Below are 26,235 nucleotides of genomic sequence, written 5' to 3' on the forward strand. Positions count from 1 at the left end.
ATATTTTCAAGACTTTCTGTCAAGGACTTCATTTTTTTCATTTTCTTCTTTCACTATAAGTCCCTATAAAATGAAAACCCGAAAAAGCAGCATATTGCTGCTGTTTTTAAAGAGAGGACAATATACAGGTTAGCTGGTTCTCAAAGAGAAAAGCTTTCTCTTTTTTTTCTTTTATAAAAAAAACTGAGATTTGAAGGAAAATGCAATTACTGCAATTAAAGGTTTTGTTTTGTGCTAGTAGAAATAAGTAAAATTCCAGGCTTTCACCACTGAGGGATGGAGTCTATATTTTGTTTCATCTTGCTAGCTAATTTTAGCACTGAAACAGGCTTCTTTACACGCGTTATCTAAGTACCTTTTAATTTCTGAAGTTATTGTGTAAAAAATGAATGGTTGCAATTTTCCTTTGAAGTTATTTCCAGACAAGATAGCCTTGATGTTGGCAACATAATTTACCTCAGGCAGCTTATAGCTCTGTGCCTAACGTTGGGTTCTTTTTTTTTTTGCTTGTGATTTACAATCATCTCAGGCATCTGTTTATATTCTATTAATATAGGCAAAATATAAAGGTTTAGGGTCATGACAAAATCCCCATCATGTGTTCCTATTTTGAATATGGCTATTTTTCAAAACACAGGAACCTAAATAGGAGAAACCCTCATCAAATCGCTCGTGTGCTTTTTAACTGTCAAAGTGCTATTTTCACTGCTACTAAGTTACGAAAGTCACTTGATGTTTTGTTTTGTTGCTTTCATTCAGCGACCTTGATCCATTTTGAAATGCACACAAAATGAGACAGAACCAGACATAACTGCTATGGTTTTTGTGCTTACTTCTTGTCATTTTTCCTACAGGAAAACCACCTCAATCATCGCACTGTTAAAGGTCTATTCAACAACCGAAACATATTACAAATTAAAAACAAATTACGAAACATATTTCTATATTTAATAACTTGTTTTGCTGCATGAAGCATACAAATGCATGAGCTCTATTCTAAGTACAATCCATGAAATACATTATTTAAACTCCTTACATTTCATTTTAAAGCAAACAGGGACACTACTGATGTGGGCAGATTCAGAAGAGCATGACCCAGTTACTGTATTTGTGGCTATTACTAGCACTCATAAAATAGAAAGAATAAACTTTTTGACTGAAGATAAAATCTAAAGACAGTTTATTCTCATCCAATTTCTGTTTAAGCTGATAGTAAAATTGTCTAAATGCCTGCAAAAATCACTGCTGGCATTACTGAACACGCTCTAATTTCCTGGCAAGGGAAATGTACTTTCCTTGAAAAATTTGCGTGAGTTCAGCACCAGACATTTTGGGATCGTTTAGGGATGGAAAAAAAAGAATGTTTGATCAATTTCTGGTTTTATTATGAGCTTCATTAGCCAGAGTAGAACTTGGAATGGTACACACCTCTCTGCAATTTGTCTCATTTCTAGCATAATGTTTTACATCAATATGAAGAACATAATGACAAACAATGGTTAGTCCCTCACCTCCTATATCATGCCGGTAGGTTGGTCAATAACAGTGTCTCCAGATTTGGACTTTCAAGCTTTGGCATGTTATTTTACTTACTGAATGATACACTGTCTGTGGGACCAGAGGTTTGAACATTTGGTCTACCCAAAGCAATTGCAGAATGTCTATCATTGAAAAAAACAAAACAAAACCTAAACATATTTATTTACAGTATAGATTAAAAGTAATCTCAGCATTTGGACAAATATTGACTGAAGTTGACAATTTCTACTATCAGATTTTTTTTTAAATATCAAAAGGAACAGCTGATAACCTTTCCTGCTTCAAAGTGGATACTTCCTCTTCAGCCTGCTTCAGGGCAGTTTTCAGAGTTTCATTCTCATTTTCTAATCGAGAGTTTCTTCGACTTATTTCCTCTTCCTTCCTCTCCTTTTCAGAAAGCTGCTCCTGTAAATATTTGCATTTCTGGTTACAAGCCAGCCACTCTTCTTCCTTCGCTCTTAACTCCTCACAGCGTCTAGAAAGAAATATAAAGACATTTGACTACAACAATAATGGAGTGAGCAAAAAAAAAAATGCTTAACAACATTCAGCTAGCATGTGCATTATGTTGAAAATGATGTTACCTCCACAAATAATGATTTATTACCTGAATCAATAAAAGGTTTGTGTTTAAAAATCTGGAAGGCCAGAATGGATGTAGTGTACTTGTGAAGGCAATTCATTACATTTATTTCTAGGAATGAAGGTAATGTGAAATGTATCACCTTTTTGTCTATGTTATCACTATGGTTCCTTTTGAGCAGTTGAGCCAGTAGGAGGCTTGAGTTGAGAAATCTTTTTTTTATTTTTTATTTTTTATGCTTGGTTATGATTTTTGAACACAAATTGCAATACTGCAATGCAGCTTTAAACTGGGGGGCTCAAACATTTCTATAAGTTGCATTTTTGTATTAATGTTATCCCTTTATGAAGTTTACACACAAGTTTTGTTTTGAGGAATAAATAGACTGTGTTGGTCCACTCTTGTGTGTAACAGGTCAGTAGATTCTGATACCAGTATGAAAAAATGACAACAAAACAGTTCTGAAATGGTCTTCTTGAGAAAGATACAGTTTTTTACAGCAACAGTGGACTGCCACTCATTACAGAAAGGTAGTTTAGAGTTACCACAGCAGAATCATAAAACCCTTACCTAGATTCAGCTTCTTTTCGTTCATTTTCATGTCGTCTCAGTCTGGAAAGATTATCTTCATTTTCATTTGATTTGGACCTGGATAGTAATGGCACAGTAGAAAACAATTAAAAGAGGTCAGGTGTAGCATAATTATAAGCATGTAATCATACACCTTGCCTGTTAACTTCCACAGAATTCCTCTTTAGAACTACACTTTATATCAGTTGTCCATAGCAGTGGACTCATGTGACTGATTCACAGTGATAGATTTTCTGCTTCAATAGCATTTTTACTCCAAGGCATGATAAATATTACAAGATGTATATCAATTCTCCTCCTTCAACATTCATTCAATACTGAATATATTCATTAATTCATGGTGGTTTTGAATGATGCTTTCTTTCTACCAAATGTACCGCCATTTTGTGACACTTTATTTTTACACTTAAGTAGCTATGTTTATCTGTGTATATAGTGTAGGTTACAATGAATTATTATTATTATTATTATTATTATTATTATTATTATTATTATTCAATCCTATTTATTTTGCATCGTGTCACCTGAGGTGTGAAAGATACTTATAAAGTAAAGGCTTTGTGACTTTTGTTGCACTGAAACCGATTTTCACCTGTCATGGCCATAATACAACAAAAAACAAACTATTCTACATCATTTGTCACGGATTAATCTCTTTATGGAGATGCTAGGAGGGCCACCTGATTAAGAAAAGGAAAGACTTATTGGAGCACCATGAGAAGGGTGAGCTGGGGGATTATATGGAGAAGAGAGAAGGACCATGGCTGTAAGGTTTCACTATGCTCAGTGACAGAAACACACAGTTATTTAAGCAATGTTCATTACCAACATTAAGAAGAGAATCTCTTATAATACACTGCTCTTTTTTATGTGGTTTCAACATTATTTCATGTAGCTACATCTCATTTTTGTATCTTCAGTCACTTTATGTCTTCAGAAGTTTTTTTAAATTCCACTTCTAACTGCATCAGTCACTGGTCATTACAGACAACCTATGATTACAACAAAGACTGCACATTTTTAAAATGAGTACAAATGATGGTTAATGTGGTAGTAAGGATGACAAATCTTTAAAGCTCCAGTAAGTTGCTCCTGACAGGCAGCTGGATTCTGTTAGCTATCTTAGTGATGCCCGCACAATGGCTGCCACGCTGTGAATAATTTTTAACTGATAGAGCTAACCTACATTAAAAAGACAGCCTAAAGTTTTTGTAGGAGTACAATTTCCTCTTCATTTCTGCAAACCATGACATAATATTTATAACTTGTTCAAACAGACATCTTAAGGGTCTGATTCAAGCCCAATTTCCCTGCTTTTTCATTAGTGTAGAGATATGGAAGTAGCTGCAGGCTCCCCCACAGCAACAGCCTCTCTTAATCATCAGTCAGTGGAACAGTTAGTGTTAAACGTATTGTGATAATTTTCCATACAACCTTCCTGCCATAAGCAATCAAGATCAAAGAAACATACAGCATGTCTAGGCTGAGTTTGGATCCCCACATGACAGCCAAAGGATTCCTAATAATTATTCCTGGGGCCGCATCATGAATGAATGATTTACTGCTGAAAAGGGAAGCATTTTAAGCCTTTTGCCTATCAGGCTCTCTCTTTAACTCTGGCAAGGTCAGGTTAAGTAGGAGAGTGCATCACAATTGATACTTCTCAGAGCTCCCAGACTCCCACACATGGGCACCAAGTGGTTCAGCTCAGCTCGACAGGCACAGAATACAAAACAATAAACTACAGATGCAGAGAGATGCATGTTTTTTTATGTTGGTTTTCTCAATTTTAACATCAGACTGCAGCAAACCGCTTATATATAGCTAGTGTATGATTTGAACACTACACCTCAGTTGCCTGGGTATCTATTGTGATGTGTATCTGAGGAAATATGCTTTCACTGTTGTTCAACCTGTCCGATGTGAGCACTCCATAGAAACAGTCATCCCAGATTAACTCCAGCCTGGATTCCTGAGCTAGGTATGAAGTCATAGATTAGCAAATCCTCTGAGATAAAAAAAACACAAAAATTATGAACTGTTCACAAAATAAACTGACAGCTGTCAACCAAGGCCAAAGCTATCAGTATAAAAAGAAGTTGTTGTTTTGTATCTCATAAATTTGACTACCCGAAAACTGTCTCTATTTACTTTCTACCCATCCAATCCATCTGTCCACCCATGTACAAAGTCCTTGCACATCTATATGTTATTACTGTATGCACGTATTATTATTATTATTATTATTATTATTATTATTATTATTATTATTACTATTATTATTATTATTATTTAGCAGAATTGAAACACGTTGGATGGAAACTCATAATTTGAAATGTTTCTGGAAACAAGCTGTTAGCAAAAAGGTTGCTGCAGTTTTGATCTCTCTGTTACTCTGGTAAGCCTGTGGTTTCCACAGCCAGATGTCTGAATGATTTGTGCATTTGCTGATTTTACATATTCTATTTAGAGTCTGGGTTATAATGAACATTCCAAATCCACACAGTGTGACATGAGGACTGTCTGTTTGTATTCATTGTTGACCAAAATGGCTGCTTGCACTTCTGCTTTTGATAATTACGGTGAAGGGTGCGCGGGTGGGTATTCTTTGAGGTTCAGTAATAAGGAACAAATGGTATAGGAATTTGAAGTATGCAAGTCTTCTAACAGTATGTACAGACAGCCTTGTTAAATGTTTAAATTTGAAAGTGACTCAAATGTCCGGGTGTAAAAACAACAGTAAAGCGCTGCAAAAAAAGTAACTTTTAAAAATCTTGTTATAAATGGACAATTGACAATTTGACAGGTAAGGAAAAACTATGGTAAAAATGTTATAACATAAATAGATAATGAGGTGTGTTGTAATAACTTACTAATGTCCACGCTTAAGGTTAGGACATTTATAACTAAAGAAAATAAAAATAAGTAATTTTATTTATTTTCTTTTGAAACTGTTCTTCTGAGAGCATTCAGAACTGTTAGCCTTGCATTTCTGAATTGTGTTTTTATGAACTGTACTGCAGATTTTGCTAAAATGTCAGGTAAATGTGATGCTAAAACTCCACACCTTTCTTAACGCTTTGTGGCATTTAGAGTAGCTCTGAGTGGCTCTGCATCTTTTTTACAGTATTTAAAATTTTCAATTCATCATCTGACTCAGATTCTCATTTCAGTCAATCAGATATTTTGGTTTACTAAGGATGACATCTGAAATTTGGTTATATTTATGTCTATTTTTTTGGCAGGATGTGGACTCTGTCTCCAGAGGTTCAAGTATGACTTTAGTGTTGGGAGGATGCTAGTTGTGTGGACTTTAGTTTACAGACTGCTTCTCAGAAATATCCAAACGCTATATGATCATTAAAAGATGTTATGCAGGTTAAACAATCTTGCTGTTAAACAAACACAGTGGAATTGGGTGAAGATGACATGTAATGGTGCAGTATGTAAAGGGACCCTGTGCTAGCTTATTATAATCAACACCATCAGTTCCATGTTAGTTTCACATTCAGTTTAAAGGGTATAATAATATTCACATTCAATTTTTTTTTTGTGACAAACTTTCTTTTAACAGTATTACAATGATTCCATTAGCATGTTTTCATGACCAGCAAATCTCATTAGTGAATTTTATTGCATATTCCAGAGCATACACATTGTGTCATGTTATTATGACTCAGTGGAAATATGAAACAATGACATCCACTGGGGAGAGTACTTTTTTATGCCTCCGGATGAAAACATTTCTGAAAAAGCCCCTTTTTAGCATCTGTGTAAACATGCCTTCAGTTTAATAAAAAAAAAAATAATAATAATTTCCATTTGGTTTCCCCACTGGATGCAACATCCCATGCATACAAGTGGGAACCACGACAAGGTCAGCCTCCTGCTAATAAACTGAATAAAATACTAGAGTTGCATTAACTCAGCTACTAGACATTACAATGTTAACAGTGAAGTTCAGGGGCAGATTTGGCACAAAGCAGTTACTTGAGCAAACATAACAAACACATATAAAAACTATTACAGTGTGCTTCCATTACAGAATGGATAACTTTCAATAATATCTCATCTAGAAAGTGAAAATAAAATGGGAAAATACAAAATCGAACATGTCCACATTTTTTTCAATCAAGACCCCTCCTTGATTTGTCAGCAAAGACCTTTTAAAGAAAGTGAAGATAGATGCCTTTAGGATAACAAGCAAAGTAGCTGAGCATTGGTGGAATGGGAAAGGCCCCCTTGCCCAACTCCCATACTGAATCTGACGTGTTTAGGACCACCTTGGGATTAGTCAGGAAATAGCAGGCACTCTGTCTGTGAGCATCGTCATCAGGAACTGAAATACTTTGAAAACTTTACAAAAGAGTATTAGGTCCCTCTTGAGCTTTATGCTCCTGGTAAAACCTTCAGAAATGTACCCCTTAGCCAGAAATATCAATCTTCACCTATCTTTTTAGATTAATTAATGAAGATCTTTAGTGAACACAAAAACAGGCTATGGTTAGAGCTAGGTCATGAGGAGCTGCATCATGAATGTTAACAGAATAGCAAGCACTTACACAAATAGCTGCTTATAATGCTCCATTTCAGAGGTTCCTTTCTGGAGTCTCAGCTGGAGAGTTTTAAGCTGATTGTTTAAGTCTGCAAAAAAAAGGATCATTTGATTTTTAGTCTGACAATTGGTAAAATGTTATGTAAGCTGTTTGTCTAGTCTGCATGTGCATGATTGTCAGTTTAAAAAAATAAAACTATTCCTTCACTACTCTTTGTGAGCACCTATTGGCAAAACACATTTTAAGAAACCACCTGACAAATATGTCTCCCTGCAGTTTAATTAAATATTAATACAATTTAAAAAAAAAGTTATGGCCTTTATTTCATTGTACTTGTATTGTATGTAGTAATGTTAATAAGGGGGTCAATCAATCACCCCCAGGATTAATAGTGTTATAAAGAAACTTCTGACTTAAATCACTGCTCTACATTTCAATATACAACTCTTTCTATGTCTGTTTACCTTACATATGCAGTGAATATATACCAAGATGTACAAGATTAAATAAAACTTTCCTGTCTTATTATCATTACCTCACCACTGAAACCTGAGCCTTCTTCACAAGTGGAAAAATAAAAGCATTCTGCAGTTGAAGAGCAGCAGATAATAGAGAAGTGCTGAGCTATGTGTAAGCACTCATTGCTGCTGTAAATACCAGTGCTGTATCAGAGGAGGTGCTGCGTGCTGCAAGCCGTAAAATGCTGGGTCAGGTAACAAGAGTCAAACCATTGAAATCATGCAGGCCCCACTTCAGCTACATTAATTCATGGGTCGTGTCACATTCTTGTTAACTGCTTTAATTATTGATAGCCACGTTTTCCATAAATCTGCCTTATAATGTAGCTGCTTTGTTTCCTACTAAGTGAACAGCCCCTGTCAATAGAATGAAGTACAGTAACTCCCTGTTATTGTAATTGCATTTGATGTTCTAGTCCTTGGCTGTCTAATGTTACACTGTAACTGGAAAGATCTCCAGTCTGTTGATCTGTCTTCAACTTTAAGACTTCAACAGGTGGTTTTCATGCAGACCTAATGGCTATAATTGTATATCATCTTTTTACATTTTTGTAGATTTTTTTAAATTATTTTTTATATAGGCTACAGTGAATAAAAGGCAATGTATCCCTGCCTGTGACCTGCTGGAAAAACTGTTGACTTTCTTAAAATGTTTTATTAGAGGCATTGAAAATGATATATACACACCTATTTCAACTAAAATCACCCTTCAGTAAAATGAAACTGTCTTGTGACATTTCTCTTAATGATTCACAAAAGCCAGCCCCTGACACGATCAATTAACAGTTGTCACCCTGTGAATACTAACAGGAAAATATTTCATGCAAATATCTTTTGTCAATTCAACAAGCTCCAATCAACTTACCCCCTGTTTTCTAGTAGAGGGGCAAAGCGCCCTGACCATCAAGTAATAATTTACTTTTGAACCAAGTGGCTGAAAATATCAGAAAGCTGCAAGAACTGCTCCAAGAATAAGAACAGCTTGGATGTCATGATCTAACTGCTTTCTTTTTGATAAGCTTTTTGTCAAATTACTGTTAGTTTTTAAAAAAAATAATGTGTTGACCTTATTGGCATTTCATGATCTTGTGCAATGCTGTTTTGAATGAAATACAATTTTTTTATATGTGGGGGTTAAACTTGACAATGTGTTATACATATAATGGGACTCAATGATCCGTCAAATTTTCCATGAAGCCTGTTGAATGCAGAGAGTAAATTTAAATGACAATATTTTGAAAAAGAAACAGTTTGTTTCTCATTTCAAAGTGACAAAGCTGTTTTGTAAAACATATGCAGTTCTCTTTCAATTCGAAAATAGCCATCAACTAATGGGTATTGCCGTCAGGTGATAGAATTATGCTGAGCTTAATCAGCTGCTGATCAGGATTGAGTGTAATCTATTTGTTGTTCTACAACACTTTGATTATTAAAAAACAAAAAATAAAATTCAGTGTTTGTACCCTCCGTTGCCTTAATTGTGCACGGGAAGCTGTCGGCTGCCCCTTCCCCGGGTTTATCTCACTGAAAACCTAGTTACCTTCGGCGAGCGCGGGCCGCAATTCACCAGACTAGGTTGAATTTTGCACCAGCCTTTAGCTCTCATATTCAGCGTGCCGGTTGGCACTGCCCCTTAAGCACTCGGCTGAGTCGTTTATTCGAGCGTTCTCGCTCTTTTCAGCATGCTGACTCTTTGAGTCTGTCTCGGTTACTATTATTATTTATTACTTTGAGAGCTTATTGTTATTACCTGTATATTTTAATACTTGTACTAACATTTGTTTTTCTTTCTTTCAGAGAGAAACAAGAGGTATGTGTGTGTTAGCCGTGGGCCAGATGGAACACTACAGCAGCGATCTTTTTAGATCATAGCCTGCTAGACACTCAACAGCGGTCTTTATTAGACCAAAGCCTGCTCCAGACACTAGCTGCACTAGTTTTTTCCATGTGTGTTGGCTTAGATCTCCCGATCTAAATTTTAATCGGGTTTTCTGAGGGATTATTCCCCAAGTGTGTCTCACCACACCCTCGCAGCGACACTCGCGCACCCGTGCCCCATGCAATACCACCTGTGCACATCCGTGCCCCCCTGTGCATATAAGGCACATCTGAGCCCGTGCACCCCGTGCACAACTATGCTCTGCGTACACCCATGCCCGTGCACCCCATGCATATAAGGCACATCCGTGCCGTGTGCTCCACGCACACCCATGCCCGTGCACATCCGTACCTGTGCCCCGTACCATGCACATCCATGCCCATGCACCCCGTGCATACAGTGCACATCCGTACAACCCATGCACACCCGTGCCTGTGCACCGCCTGCACACTTCCATGTAGCCACGCATATCTGTGCCCGTGCACCCTGTGCATACCCCGTGCCCGTGCACACCCGTACCCCGTGCACATCCGTGTCGTTACATCTACCCGCGCACCTGTGGCTTGTGCGCTCTCCGTGCATATCGGTGCCTGTGCGCCCACGCATCCGAGCACCCCGTGCACTGATCAGTGCGCATCTGCTCTGTGTCTGTGCACTTATCGTGTGCCCTGTGCACATTTGTATCCGCCGTGCAACCCATGCAAGTGCTGTGCACTATGCCGGGTTTCCATGAATGCGGCTCTTGTAGCCGAAAAATGCCTCCAGAGGACCCGCATAAATTCTGCGTTTCATGCCTGGGTCCAGAACATGCTGCTTTGGCTCTGTCCGACAGAGCATTCTGCGCTATCTGTGGGAAGTTCCAGAGGCGGGTCCTAAAGGCTAGAGTCAACAGGGCAGTACAGCTGGGATCTCCTTCTAGCAAGGGATCTCATTCTGAGTCTGTTCCCCCTTCAGGTGGTACAGCATCATCTACTGCCCACCTGCAGCTATCCAGGTCACCCTCCCCGTATCCCGGGAGATGCTCTCGCTCACCTACCAGGAGAGTGGGGCAGCTTTGGCGCTCCCCTCCTAAGCAGCGTTCACCTCCCACGTGGAAGTGTGCACGCCCCAGGTCCCCTAGGGACAAATGGCCTAGCGGGATCTTGGCCCTCATGGACCAGATTAATCGTTTTACGGAGGTGGTGATGGGACAACACTCACTCATGATGAGTATGTTGTCGGAACCTGGCACCACGGCTGCGCCGGTTCCCCGGCTGCCCGTTCTGACTGTTAAGTCTGAGCTCGAGTCTGAGGGCACCTCAGACTATGAAGAGGACATCCTCTCTCTGCAGGTGCCTGGTGATGACGAGCTTGTGCAGGAGGGACCTTCTTGCAACTCTGTGGATGAGCTGCAACAGGAACCGGAGGTATCTCCAGGGCCAGTGTTTGAGGCTTTGGTTGAGTGAGCGGCTTAACGTCTACGGGTGGAATGGCCCAGAGACAAGGAGCCCCAGGGCTACTGGCTCTCCTCGGTTAAGCCAATACAGGACAGGACACTGCCCCCTTTCCCTGACTTTGTCAGGGAGATCCAGTCTTCCTGGTCCAACCCAGCATCAGCAACCTAGCATGGTGGCTGGAGCTCAGGTTTTTTCTTCCATGCAGGGAGCGGAGGGTGCTGGCTTGCCAGACTTCCCCTCGGTGGACTCCATTATGGCCCTCGTACAGGCACCAGGCATTGGACCGGCCAAGGACCTACAATGTCCTAACAGACAGGACAACAGAGACGCACCTCAAGAAGGCGTATGCCACTTGCTCCCAAGCTTCCCGGCTTTTCAACGTGTCGAGCATGCTCTCTGTCTATCAGGCCATCCTTATTAAGGAGCTCCCTGATATGGTCACAGCGGCTCACAGACAAGAGCTGAACCAGGTCTCTGAAGCAGTCACCAGACTGGCCCAACTCACAGCCAGAGCGGAGGGCCGATGCCTTGCGGTGCTGGTGGTCACCAGATGGCAACTCTGGCTTTCCCAGGCTAGAGTTCAGGAGCAGAACAAGTCCTCTCTGCTGGACGCCCTTATCACTCCTGGCCATATGTTTGGCTCCCCAGTGGAGGAGATGCTTCAGAGGACTCTGAAGACCAGGGAGGCATCAAGGCAGTATGCCCAGCTGCTTCCACGGAAGCCTGCCTTGCCTGCTAGGGCTTCCCCACTGTAGGGGTGACAGCCTCCACCCAGGTCCGCTTGTGCTCCTACGGCACGCCTGGCAGCACCTGCCCCGCAGCGTGGTCGGCCTGCAAAGAGGGGCAACTGGTGCCCTAGGGGGGGCGGCAATCGCCAGCGAAGGACCCACTCCAACATGCGGCTCACAACACAGAAATCCTGGCTCTTCTCTTGAAGCGTGCCATTCTTGAAGTAGATCCCTCCTCTTGCAGGGAGGGGTTCTACTTAAAGTACTTCCTAGTGCACAAGAAGGACAGTGGGTTCTGCCCTATCTTGGATCTGAGACTTCTGAACAAACACCTTTGGGTGTTACTTTTCAAGACACTCACGCACCGCCATGTCGTCCAGACCATTCAGCCGGGCAATTGGTTTACCACTGTGGACCTGAAGGATGCGTACTTTCACATACCCATCAGGCCCGGGCACTGGAAATACCTTCACTGCGCGTTTCAGGACAGGTTTTACAAGTACTGTCTAACCCCCTACGGGTTCAGGGCGTTCAACTGATGAATTATCTAGACGACTGGCTCATCTGTGCTCAGTCACAGGCGCAAGCCCTGGCACATACGGCGTTGGTCACAGACCACCTCCAGCGGCTCGGTCTCAGGATGAACCTGCAAAAGTGCCGCCTCACACCAAGCCAGCAATCAGATTTTCTGGGCCTCCACCTAGACTCGGTGCCTATGAAGGCCACATTAACAACTCAGAGAGTTACCGCAATAGAGTCTTGCCTCTCCATATTTAGATTGCGAGAGACAGTAAGCATGGTGCTGTGGTTGATAGCTGCTGCCTCGTAGGGTCTTCCTTTGGGCCTTCTCCACCAAAGGCCTTTCCAGCCCTGGTTGAACTCGTTTGCGCTTCACCCGCAATGAGACAGACATCGCAGGCTGGTGATATCCCAGTCCTGCTGGAGAACCCTGCACTGGTGAAGGATCCCCTCCAACCTTCGTCAGGGGACAACCATGGTTCCCATCTTCCGGAGGGAAGTAATCACCACAGACGCCTCCGACCACGGCTGAGGCGCAGTCTGGAATGGTGTGGGGACTCCGGAGTGTGGACGGGGCCTTGGGCCTCGGCCCACATCAATGTCCTGGAACTCAGGGCAGTGGATCTCACCCTACAGCATTTTCTTCCGGTGGTCCGGAACAAACATGTGCTGGTGTGGTCAGACAACACCACAGTCGTGACATATATCAACCGGTAGGTCAGGGCAGAGAAAGCTACGGTGCTTCTGGTAGCTCCTCGGTGGCCCCCGAAGGACCTGGTTTTCGACCCTTGTGCAACTCCTGCACAGCCAGCCGAGGCAGATGCCCCTGCGGGCGGATCTCCTCTCTCAGGCCCAGGGCGATCTGTGGCACCCGAAACCCCAGCTGATGCAGCTATGGGTCTGACCCCTGAACGGGAACACGTGTCAGCTCTAGAGCTGTCACCAGCAGTTATTGCCACTATTCAGAGCGTGACAGCTCCCTCTACCAGGTCGCAATACGCATATAAGTGGCAGTTATTTCAGGACTGGTGTCTGACCCAGGGCCAGGACCCAGTTACCTGCCCCATGGCAGTTATCTTACAGTTTTTCCAGAGACTATTAAATGATGGTAGGTCCCCTTGAACACTGAAGGTGTACCTGTCAGCCATATCTGCTTGTCACATGCGCATAGATGGGTTATCGCCTGGAAACCATTTCCTGGCATCCCAATTTCTTAAGGGTGCGAAGAGGCTGCGTCCTCACAGTGACATCTAGCCTCCCCTCGTGGCGCCTTGATGTGGTGCTGGAAGCCCTTACAAAAGCCCCATTTGAGCCACTCCACACTGTAGATGTGAAGCGCATGTCCTTAAAGACTGAGTTTTTCCTGGCTATTGCTTCAGCAAAATGGGTGAGTGAGCTGCATGCACTTTCAGTGCACCCTTCTTGCACTCGCTTCGCTGGAGACAGGTCTAGAGTCTCCATGCGACCAAACTCGGCATTGTTGCCGAAAGTAATATCCCCATTCCAAGTGAACCAATCTGTGAAGTTGATGACATTCCATCCTCCTCCCTTCTCTTCTCTGGAGGAGCAATGGTTGCACATGCTCTGCCCGGTGCAGGCACTGAAGTGCTATATTGACCGTACAAGGGGTGTCAGACACACTGAACTGTCGTTTGTGTGCTATGGTTCTAGGACACTGGTTCAAGCATTGTCTAAACAGCGCCTGTCCCATTGGATAGTAGAAGCCATTGCTCTGGCTTAGGAATCTGCTGGCCTTTCCCCTCCGGGGCAATTGAAAGCGCATTCTACCAGGTGTATGGCGACGTCCTGGGCCCTCTTTTGAGGTGTCCCAGTGTTTGAAATATGTGCTGCGGCTAGCTGGGCTACACCACACACTTCCACGAGGTTGTACAGACTGAATGTACTTTTTGGAGCTTCAGTCTTGGACTCTATTACACCAGTGGAAGAGATCACTTAGTGCTAGTCTGGATAACACTGCTGTACTCTCTGAGTACGCTCTCCAGCGTTACCCATGTGGTAAGAGTATCCCGGTATGATATTGTACTGTTAAAGACCCTCTGTTCATAGAATAGTGTTAGGACATATGTCTTTCGAACCACATGCTGAGGCGCTGTTCCGTGTATATTTTTTACATGCAGACCGATCCTGTCCTACTGCCGCATGGTCTCCCTCGTGACTGCTTTGGTACACAGTACCCATTAGTTGATGGCTATTTTTGAATTGAAAGAGAAAGTAAGGTTGCGGATGCAACCCTGATTCTCTGAAAGACAAAATAGCCATCAAGCAGCGAGGTCGCTTTAGTAGCCCTTGTGGCCTGAAGCAAAAGAGGCTGAGCTTCCTACGCTCTGCAGAGTCATTCAGCGCCCGAGGGGCGGGGCGCTGATGTCAGAGCTACGGAGGCTTAAAGGCAGCTTTTATATTAAGTGCAGTATAATCCTATCACCTGATGGCGATACCCTTACGTTGCAGTTTGTATGTCACCTTGATTTTTCTTTTACGTAAAGGTTTTTGTGCAGCAATACTCAGATAATTGCTTTTTGGTCACTGTGCCCTGTTCTGAAAATAGGCTAAGAGATAAAAAGCTGCAGGGATTTCTGAAGTTTAAAAAAAAAACACATTTAACATCTTCATCTCTCTGCAGGTACTGTAGTTGTACAGTGTTTATATAAAGTGAGTTCTTGAATGTAATGAAATTTCATTTCTCAATCTAAAACTTCTTCATTAACACATTGACCTTCAAATACAGATACATGCACACATTGATGTATATGTATGTGACATGTATTTGGTTTATCTTAGACTGCCCATGTGAATTTAAAGAATAGCAAAGGCTAGCCCAAGTTTATCTTTGATTTCACAAGTAAGACATGAAAGGCTAAATCAAAAGTCAGTGAGTAGATTGTGTATTTTTAGCTAACATGTGACTCTTAAAAAAAAAAAAAAAATTAAAGTTCAATAAAAATTATGTATTCTACTTGATAATTATGGCTCTCTTCATTATGATGACCGGTGAAAAAAAAAATTGCTAATGTAAGTCACTACAATTTTGAGACATTATTCTTATCAATGATATTTAGAAAACAAGGTACATCGATTTCTTGGTCTGACACAAAACAGTCATTATCAAGCCTGCCAGCCTGAAGCAGCCTGACATTAGATGTCAGCAGTTATCAGTGATTACTATGTAGAAGAAACAAACTGAGCTCTCTGTTCTTAAAAATGCTCATACATTTTAGAAATGTAAAATTAGCCTAATTCTCAAATTGTGTGCTAAAATGTATTATTGTACAAGCCAACACATAAATGGCACACAAAGGGGGCTAGACTTTTCTTTTTCTAGCAATTACGGAGCTAAAAATGAAAGCAGTGATAAGTCAGGGGCTTTGCAAAGAATATAGGCTATCCAATCATTTATATAAACATTCCCTACTTGCCACACACATTACAATACATAAAATCAAAGATATTTCTTTATGCTGTTGTAACAAGGAATTTTAATATGAAAGAGTAATGACATTGGTGCATGGTGCTCTTTACAAAACATGATTTACGAAACATGCTTTAAGGGTAGTACATGTATATTTTCTGATAAACAAACATACACTGTAATGAGGGTTGAGCTATTTAATCACTAACTCTTCCACAAGCACGTACACCATAGTCAGTAATTCAATGGTCACATAATTTGCTGTGACTGCCAGAAAAGCCACAACTTTACACTCTCACCTACCCAATGTTTGTTTTTGCATTTCATGGCACTTGTTTTGCAGTTGGGATTCTCCGTGGACTAAGGTTTGGAGCTGCTGCGATTTTAACTCAGCTGCAGTTGCCACAGACTGAAGATCCCTCACCTGCTCTCGAAGGCATGTAATCTGCGTCTGAGAGGTGCCCAGAGATTCATGTAATGTGGTGATTTCTGGAACATAAAAGCCAAATGCATTTAAGTACTCAGACAAATAATCTGTAATATTGCTACCTTGTTAACTCAATGTACTCAAGGGCTTGATGAACGTACATCCCACTCGGTACAGAAACAAAGACATTTCAGCTTTCACTTTCTTGCTTTTTTTCCCTTAAAAGCTTATTCACATTCTTTAGTCAAGCAAAACATGTGCAAGACAAATATATAAAATGTTACTAATTGTGGTGTCATTAAGGTAGTGCACTGTATACTTATAGTGTGATATACACATGTCTGCTTTTTCATTTATGTGTAAGTGTAATTATGCATTGAACTGAGAAATGTGCAGAATTTTGAGACAATGAGTTATAACTTTCAAGTGCTAGCAAAAGGGTTGGAAGATTTTGTGGCAAGAAAAGAATTATTACTACCATTCTGAATCTAAAATGAAATTCTATTGACATTATTAAAAGTGATGCAGTATTGTCCATTAGAGAGAGAACTCTTCTACAGAAATTTGTTTAACAGCTTCAGAGCCTCATCTATTTAACTCTGATGTCGTGTTGCTTTATTTAATTTTTTTTTTTTTACGTTGTCTTACTCTGAATAATTATTCGTTTTTTTTATAAATACAATTGTGTAATTAGAAATTAATCCACAGCGCTCCCCAGGTAAGGGTTTACTGCACACCTTCACAAATATGGTTCATTTGAAGTTTTGAAGTTTAGGTTAGCATTTGTCTTTTTAGAAGTAGCCCCTGTGTCTGAAAATGGAAACCGGTCAGAATCCCTGGTAAATAGTGATATAAGCAGAAACAGCAACAGAGCGCATTACAAAACACAGATTATAGGATATCAAACAGGTAAGAAATCATATATATTATATGCTATAAAATATCCCTATAACAAACTAGTTAATAACCGAGAATACATTTTGGTAAAGTGAATCCATTCAAACAAACTTGACCTTTTTGCAAACAATACTGTATGGAACTATTTTGTTTTTAATTAAAAATATGATTCCGTTGTTTACAATGGTATGGTTTCACGATAAGGTATGTGTGTTTTAACTTTCTCCTTTCCTGTATGCATATGATTAGCACGCCATTATCAAACATACCTCTGAGCGTCTGTATTTGCAAACAGCCCTATACTTTCCTAGGTGCAGTCTGCCTCATGGTTCTAATAACAAATTAAAAGGTGTATCAGGTTACATGAATCCCGGCACCCTGTCAGGGCTTCAGATCATTTATGCTGCTGCTGGTGAAACCTCACCATGTCTGTCAGCATATTTGATAATATGTCTGCATAATTAACTAAAGGAAACCAGCTGTTGCTGTTCCATAACCTGCCTACCAACATGATTCATAGCCTCTCTTTTTCTGAAACCACAAAAGCTGAATGATGGGTAACTCGCAACTGTTCATGGAAAGGTCAGAATAAAATATTAGCTTGGTCTTCACCCATCGTGTGTCAAGTAGCTTTAAAAATCATTGCTGATTGAATGTTATAAATGAGGCTCCTATTGTTGATACTTGCTTCCTACGTGTGAGTGTTGTGATACTTGTCTCGAATGTCATTTTAAAAAAACATGAAGTTCAAAAAGGAAATACTGTAACCTGGCATACATGTGTATTTGTTGAAATTGTACCTTTCAAAGGGCTGCCAGGTTAAGAGGTGCAGAACATTATTTCCTTTACAGTAAAAGCATTCTCCCCATCACCATTATTATTAGTCTTAGACATACACCCTTACATACCTAAATGCAGTCATAAAAGACAGAGATAAGAGATTGAGGTGCAAGTTCAAATGATCTTTACTTTGAAACCTGGCCACACCCTATTAGTTAGGGCTGGGGTTACTGCTGATATCCCTGTGACTTTTGCCTGCTCTTAATGAGATGGGGTGTCATACCATAATAGGTAGCAAGGGCATATGTGATTAAATATGTTGACCTTTAGCTCAACTCGTTCACAGGGAACCTGTCAGCCCATCACATCAGAAGAAATCCCCTGGTTATTGACTAACAAGTTAGACAACCAGCATTAAAAGGCACTCGTATTCAGCGCTACATTCTGACTAACATTTTTACCTAATTTTGTTTTGGAATCTAGCTTCCATTCACTGAACTCCAACTATAAAGTAAAGAGGCTAATTGGACAGTTCCAACAGTAGCCACGTTGCTAAACAGAAGCAGAGCTTGATATAGATTATAAGTAAATATCCTAATTCAGTGGTTTGAATATACTTCTCATATGCACTTGCTTGTTCTATAAACAGAATATAACATGCATGTACATGGAGTGTTGTGTAAATATATCACTCATGAGGCTCTCCATAAACAAACCTACTACTCAGTCCCTCTAGTATCAAAAGTCTAGTCTTTTTTTCTATTTCTGTGTATGCAGGTTTATGAAGGCCACCATATACATTCTCTATGGCAATCTTTTCCCGACACATTCAGGTAACAGGCATAGGTGGTTTTTTTTTGTTTTTTTTTTGTTTTTTTTATAATAGCCTATTCTTTAAATGTTGACTTTTCTTGGAAAATGGTTCACAATATTTTAGTGGCTACATTTGCTGCATAATACAAAGCCAGTCTATTCATTCCAAAGCCCTTTACAGATTTGTTATGTGTTGCAGAATCCACACGCAATCTGTGAATTTTATTTTAAAAGCAATCCTGTTTCTCGCGTTTAACTACTGCAGAATAATTATCATCTCAATACAGATGAATATAAAATTCAGCTTGTGTTGGAAAGGAATGTAAACTATGAAACAAAAATAAATAAATGAGCACCAATACAAGACAACTCCAAAGAATAGGCAATACTTTGATAAACTGTAGAAAAGTATGCAAATGTTGAGGACTGCAGAACTTTTAGTAAAATTCATTGAATTTGCATCTGTGCATATCGGAAAGCAAAAATGTGGTCCAGGTAAGTAAAATAAGATTCTAACTATCCGTTAAAGACCAATTTTAACTCCTGTTGTACTATTTGTGGCAGGTGCATTGATAAAAAAAGAAAGCCTTGTGTTCTTACCAAACTAATTTTGCATACCTCCATGAGCGTCTCTGCTTCTATTCAGCAGCTCTGCGCTAAACCCTCTCTGGATGTCTGAGAAATCAGAAACAGCACACCTGACTCTTGTCAGCTCCTTCTTCATCAGCTGAAGAAAACCCAATGTCTTCTTCAAGGCAGAGCCCTGTTCTTGGTATTTCGACCTATAAAAAACAGGACACACCTGTTTATGGTTAGAAAAGTACATTCAGAAGTATGTATTTTATACATGTTAGTTTACCTGAGTTGTTCTCTCCTGCAGTACATCATAAAAATGTATAAGGGCTTCCATTTGGTGCAATGTATGGTTACTAAATCTGTTTAAACAGGAAGGAAATGCAAGCAGTTTACCCAATACAACCTAACCTGTCAGCTGAGGCAATCTGCTTCCTACAACCATTGCTAAATGGGAGATGACTCTACCAGTTCAGCCACAGTCTCTTTAGAACCCCAGCCCAGATTCCACAACATACTGTGGAAGTGTCTCAAAGACAGCTGTAGTGGGTGATGTAAGACCAGAACCAAGAACCAACACAAACTAAACAGAGAGGTGGAGTTTGGTGAAGCTGAGCGATTGTTTGCACTCAGCATTTAATAATGAAACAGACAGAAAATAAAAGGTTGTAAGACAAACAAAACACAGGACATGGCACTTTAGCCAAAATAAAAAGACAAACAAAACAGACTACACAGACAAACACGGTGAGCTGATATTATTTTAACTTTTAAATTTTTACTTTTCTCCTCTCCACACCCATTCTCCACTCACCAAACACACAACACCGAGTGAGTGAAAACATGCAGCTGTACCGAGACTCGATTGCTAATCAATCATTCAATTGGAGTCTCGGTACAACTACACATTAATTAATAAAGTGCAATTCCCCGTGCTCACATATTATTACATTTTACATGCACGTGAAGTGCTGTGCAATCCTCGTGCCTAAATACAAATATACATTTTAAACACTTGTGCTCGTAACCCATATTACATCCCATCTACCAATGACTGTACACCAACATTAACATTAAAGGTTAAGAAAGATTTGCTCTGAGCCTTTAGCCTCGAACAGAGTTACAGGTCTAGAAGAGGTATATTTGAAAAAGTAGACCATGTGCTTCAGTGTGGGAAGATGTGGGAGTTCATTTTTTTTTTTTTTTTTTTTTAAATTCATGGTGCAATATATGAAGCCGTCACACAAGTGAGCTGCATAATTAAATTCACATACAAAGCAATATGAAGTATTGGATGTGGCACAGTAAAGGGAAGAGTTACATTTTCCAGACTGTATTTCCAATGACTATGACTTTCAGTATTGAAAATCATCTATATATTAAATCGAGAACCTTGCAAGCTAAAAAAAGAAAAAAATAAACTATGACAACTTAGGAATCCTGGAAAAATTATTTATTAACCTTGTCCTTTAACTTTCCCTGTTTTTTTGAAAAAATGCTACCATATGTTTAAAAACTATGTTAAATTCTATGATCTATTGGAAGAAACCGAAACTACAAGATTGTTGTTAACCCTTCAGAATATCCAACACTGACTAAACAAATCCAATAACAAGGGATCAGAAGCACAAATGACTCTCTTACTGATAAAGGGTTAATGAATCACCTGGGTGATTGTGGGGGATTTTACAATGAGAGAAAATTACAAAACAAACCAGACAGATGATCACATGATGACTATGATGATTCAGCTGCATAATGCCCCAAATTTTACAAAAAATAAGCATGTGCTACACATGTTCCTAATTTTGTCTGGAAAAGAAATGTGACTCAGTTGTAAAAGCAAGTGCTCAAAGTAAAAAAGGTGTGGTAGCCTGAGAGAGGACACTTTCACGCATAATATTCTGTGTTATTACCACAAATAAAGAAGAAGCTTTGGTCACTGGAAATATCAAGTTAATTACAGTCTAGCTCGCAGCTGTATTTAGTAAAAAAAAAATATATAAATAAATAAGCAGAAGAATGTGGAAGTGAACAATTAGCATGCAACCAATTACATCTTATTAAGAATGTGTAATGAAAATGAAACCAGACATAGCACAGCACTGAGCATATACCAATTATTACACCCATCAAACCTAACCTTCGGTTGTGTTCAAATATTATACAGTTTTATATATAGACCCCTCATAAAAACCAAATCAGTAAAGCATCCTTTCTTTAGCATTAGGTCAGTACAGTGATTCAGTAAATAAATATAGTTTTAATACAAAGTAGATTTAAAGATTAATCATCAATGGTGCAAAAAATGCATTAGTCACATAGCTGTGAGATTTGATGGGTACAACTGGTACAGCTAGCAACTAATGTGCTACGCCTTGCCAGCTGATTAGAGAATCATTACTTCCAGGGCCTTGTGAAATTCCTGGTAACTGATGATAAGCTCCTAAAGCTGCAGTAGCATTGTGCATGTTGGCATAAAGTGTCCAAGACTTATTCACTGTTCCAAGCATGAAGAACTGCCTTTTGTGCAGCAAGGATGCTAGTAAATTAAATTTAATGGACATACAGCTACCAATACCTTTTAAATAGTTCTCTCTTGCTCAGTTTTGTTTGTGGGCCTGTGTGGTTTAGCTGTTTCTTTGTTTTCTTTGTGTGATATTGTCATCTTTAAACTAGGAGGCAAAAAAGGTCTGTGAGCAAGATGGCAGCCTTTTCAGCAGTAATTGTTGCAGGGATAATAGTGATAAGAATGGCAAATAATTATCAAAGCAGAAATAACAATAACTCCCAGATCCCTCACAATAGGATATTAAACAGGCAAGAATACTAATGGAAAAAAGTACCTAAACAGTGTAAAACTATCCATCTCGCTGACAAATAATGACTTCTAGAGTCACTAACCCTTTAGAATAAAGCACAAACATAACATCTAATATGTAAACATGTAAAATAAAATGTTTTGCGTGGAATGTAAAAATATTTTGTTTCCTTCTGAAAGCTTTAGGGGGAAAGAGGTCATGAAATGGGAGGGTATGGTATGTTCACAAAAACTCATTGTTATTTTCATAACAGTCTCAATGATGTATTGCATAAGGGTAAGCAGCAACCATTTTTGTGGCCTGATTACATTTACTTTGCACATTCAACTTTACAAAGCTCTCAGGCTTTTTAAAAGTAGGACCTCAAGTTCTTATAGAATAAAACTGAATCGTCTCCCGAAAGGAAAGAGAAAACAAATAGCATGAAAGAAGGAGACATAAAGACAAATTCAATGTTCACATACTACTCACTTCATCTGGATTGATTTTTCATATTTACGACTTGTCACTTACTTACATTCCTTAGCTTCTTGCCAGACAAAAACTATGCAAGCTTACCGGGTTTGTCCCATCAATTTGTGTGTGCGTGTGTGTGTGTGTCTGTGTGTGTGTGTGTGTGTGTGTCTATGTGTGTGTGTGTGTGTGTGTGTGTGTGCGTGCATGTTTTTGTTTTAAAAGGCTCCAAACAGTTGTTTAACATCTGCGGATTCTTTCCTGTCGTGCTGGGTTTTTTTTTTTTTTTTTTTTTTTTTTTTTTTTACTTTTCAGTGTCAGTACCAAATGGTGCTAATACATCATGCCATGCAACCTCTTGGGAAAATTTAAAAAAAATAAAGCATTATATTTTCCTAACTTGACTGTGTCAGCGCACTGTTTTATCATTTCCTTACCTGAACATTTGGGACTGGTGTTCGGCTTCTTTTAACTTGTTCTCAATGCTGTTCATGTCACCAATTATAGTCTTCAGTTCGGTCTGTTTGCCTGCCAATTGCATGCTAACGACTTTCAAGCTAAAAACAACAAAGAATGAAAAAATATTAGTAACATCAAACCCAATTCTAACTGTGCAGCACATTATCTACATTTACTGTTAAATTAGCAATTACGTAAATAAGCGAATGTACCCACCACTTTTTACAGTTTGAATGGATTCACTTATTTATAGAACTGGTAGCAAGACATTTTCTAACACTAATGTTTATCATCCGATCACATTTTCAACTATGAAACGCAACAGCACAACACTGAACTTCTTTATGCAGGCTTTGTCTATTTAATTAGATTATAGCTAAGAGGAAAAATTATAAGTTCATTTAATTAACATTGTGACTATTTACTTGAGATTCAGTTAACACATCTTCAGTAATTTTCCTCAACGTTTCCCTTTAGCTAAAAGGTTATTTGGCCTCCTATTCTGGTAGTTGTTGTCAGAAATGGTTACCCGGTAGTTTAGCAACTGTGTTTCTTCAATCCAGGACCCCTTTTGTGTATAAATGTCCTAACAGCACATTGTTATGAAACGTATTTAGGTTTTGGGATGACTGTCGTGGGTCTGACCTAAGAGGAGCAAAACTTATTGTGATAGTAACCAATTCCACATTTTAACTCAGATGCTCTCTTGTGGCATAACTTAATGAATTGAGATGAAAGCTGACTGAATGGAAGTATTATTATCTTGATAATCTTCTTTCTTATTTATCCACTACTACCATAAGCAGGATGTTGGAAAACCTGCTTCATAAGGAAAAGGCATATTATGCATTAAGCAGTGTTAGAAAGTTTTTTTAACCCATTTTTATAACGAAGCAACATATGGTTAAGACTAAAATCTAGCAAATATTGACCAACTGTTAGGTTTAAATGAATACAAGATTATTCACCTGAGTCTAAATATTGTAAAGTACATCTGACTGTACCCCTCATGACTCACATTTAGGTCACCAAACTACGAATTGCCACTTACCCGCTAAAGTGGTTTTGTTATTAGCAAATAACAGGAAATCAATGGCATGCCATCTAAATACAGCAGCAGAAACCATTTTTACCCAGTGCCTGACCAGAAGGTTAAGGTGGGACAGTGGAGAATGCTTCATTAGCAACAAACTAATTATCCCAGACCAACCAAAAGCTCTCTGATACAAGCTCCTTTCAGGTAAAGAGAGCAGGATAAAGATTGTGGCATTTTAGAAACATACCTACAGACCACCCAAACTAAAAGCTGAAGCTTATGCCACAATTACAGGTTAGATGTTTGATGCGATTCACAGTACTATTTTTAAAAGGAATATATTCCAGTGGCAAATAATGCTCTTAAAAGTGAGCGACGGCATTTCCAATAGAAGCAATAGAAATGCTTGTAAAGTCACCTTAAAATGTTTTATGATACTTCCTAACAGCTGTTTTACTCCTTCTTAATCCTAATCAGTCTGTTACAATGTATCATTCCTGTAATAATAAATAGCCTTCTGATCAAGCCAAGCCATGTTTAAAAACCCTCCTCATATCAAATTTACTGTAATCACTTTATTTTGACAATTTTGTTTTAAAAAGCCATACATTTCAGAGCCTTGTCACCTCAACACATATGTTCTTACACACAGTAGTTGTCCAGACAGTTGCCTTTTTGTTGTCAGCAGCCAGCTACTGGATAAACTGCCTCTAGGCAACTAGCTAATTTGTTTACGGTTAATATAACATCAGACAAGCATGATTGCCAGTCACAGTGGCAAGCTTAAAAAATTGGGGAATACAATAGAAATAGAAGTATCGCATTTGCTAGCATCTGTAATGGATTTAGAGGAGGACCCCGCATCAAACAACGTAATGGAGGTTTGTTTTTTTGTTTTTTTAAATGAGAAATGCACTCTTCCTCAGCTCATGAAACTGAATTAAAAGTCTTAGGCCGGAGGGTCACAATTAACCAGGCAGGTAAACCTCATTCTTCCCTCCACATCAGGAGCATGTCAAATTTGTACAACTACCTATTTGTTTACACAGTTGTTAACTGTGCCACATGACTACAAATACAAAAACACAAGCTTGCCTTTAAAAACTGGAATGCTCAACTTTAGATTGCTCCTTAAAACTTCAGCAGTGTAGCCTAAGAAACCCTAAGAAACATATTTTTTCTACAAAGTGCAAAAGGCAAGTTGCCTGAAAAGAATACAAATTTGAACGCTATACACCTTAAGCAAGAAACAACTTTGAATAATACAGTACATGTACAACTGTCTTTAACCTGTAATTTAGGTTCTTGTAGTATTAAACTGCTAAAATAGTTTTACTCCTTTCAGAACATTTTTCTTTGACTTTGATCTAATTACGGTACGTTTTTGAGCTGAAATGTTAAGCTTTAGAGGGAATGTTAATTATTTGGATTAAATCCATTCATTCATTCAAATAAGGCATAATCCTTATATGATCCATCTAAATATTGCCCACTTAAAGACTCACTTGAGAAAATCCATGATGTCGTTTAGTTACAGTGAACAGTTTATGTTAGACAATCCTTAATCTCCAAAAATCAGGGATAGAAATACTGTATACTGGTGGTATCTTGCATCACACAGCGGTTTGAATCTATCCAGATTTTAATATGATCCTAATAGTAAAACTAGGAAAGGACATTACTGCTATATATACCATATCATTGATGCACAGTGTAAATCATCACCAACCATATAAAATAATGATGTTAAGCAATTAAACATGGTAAGTATGAATAACCTAAATACAACACTGTTCATTTTCACTAATGTAGTTGTTATATTCCATCTAATCACTGTCCAACCACCCACATCTTTGCCATCTGTCCCCTGTGGTTTTCAAATTCAGATCAGACGAGTTTCTTGGGGGTGGAGATCTGTGGGTTGATAATACTTTTTAACTCCCACTCCAATGATTAACGAAGTACTGTTAATTCATTTTGAAGTCCTAATACAGACAAAGAAAATTTCTAACAGTCGTGTTTGCCCAATATGCATTTTGTCAGATTAAATGAATAAACACACATTCTAAACCATTTCTAAAAACTGATTAGTGGACCAACAACAAAATGATATACTTTGCATTCAAAATGTCATGAAGCTATCTTTAATAATTTATAAACCCCAGCAGGTTAATATCCAGTTTGAAACTTGGAATACTA

The 26,235-nt window shown here is 39.1% G+C and overlaps 1 protein-coding gene across 4 annotated transcripts in view; it reads right to left on the minus strand.

The window, feature by feature from the left end:
* The window catches only part of LOC121323634 (leucine-, glutamate- and lysine-rich protein 1-like), a 46,453-nt gene that overhangs the window by 8,324 nt on the left and 11,894 nt on the right, over positions 1-26,235 (minus strand). For all 4 annotated transcript variants that reach the window (XM_041264804.1, XM_041264801.1, XM_041264803.1 and 1 more), the window contains 6 exons: positions 22,979-23,098; positions 19,312-19,475; positions 16,080-16,265; positions 7,276-7,357; positions 2,693-2,770; positions 1,811-2,014 (listed from right to left, as the gene is read on the minus strand). In XM_041264804.1, coding sequence (XP_041120738.1) covers positions 1,811-2,014; positions 2,693-2,770; positions 7,276-7,357; positions 16,080-16,265; positions 19,312-19,475; positions 22,979-23,098 — 834 coding nt within the window. The remainder of the gene's footprint in view (positions 1-1,810; positions 2,015-2,692; positions 2,771-7,275; positions 7,358-16,079; positions 16,266-19,311; positions 19,476-22,978; positions 23,099-26,235) is intronic.

This window comes from Polyodon spathula, chromosome 11, assembly GCF_017654505.1.
Source record: "Polyodon spathula isolate WHYD16114869_AA chromosome 11, ASM1765450v1, whole genome shotgun sequence".
NCBI lineage: Eukaryota > Metazoa > Chordata > Actinopteri > Acipenseriformes > Polyodontidae > Polyodon > Polyodon spathula.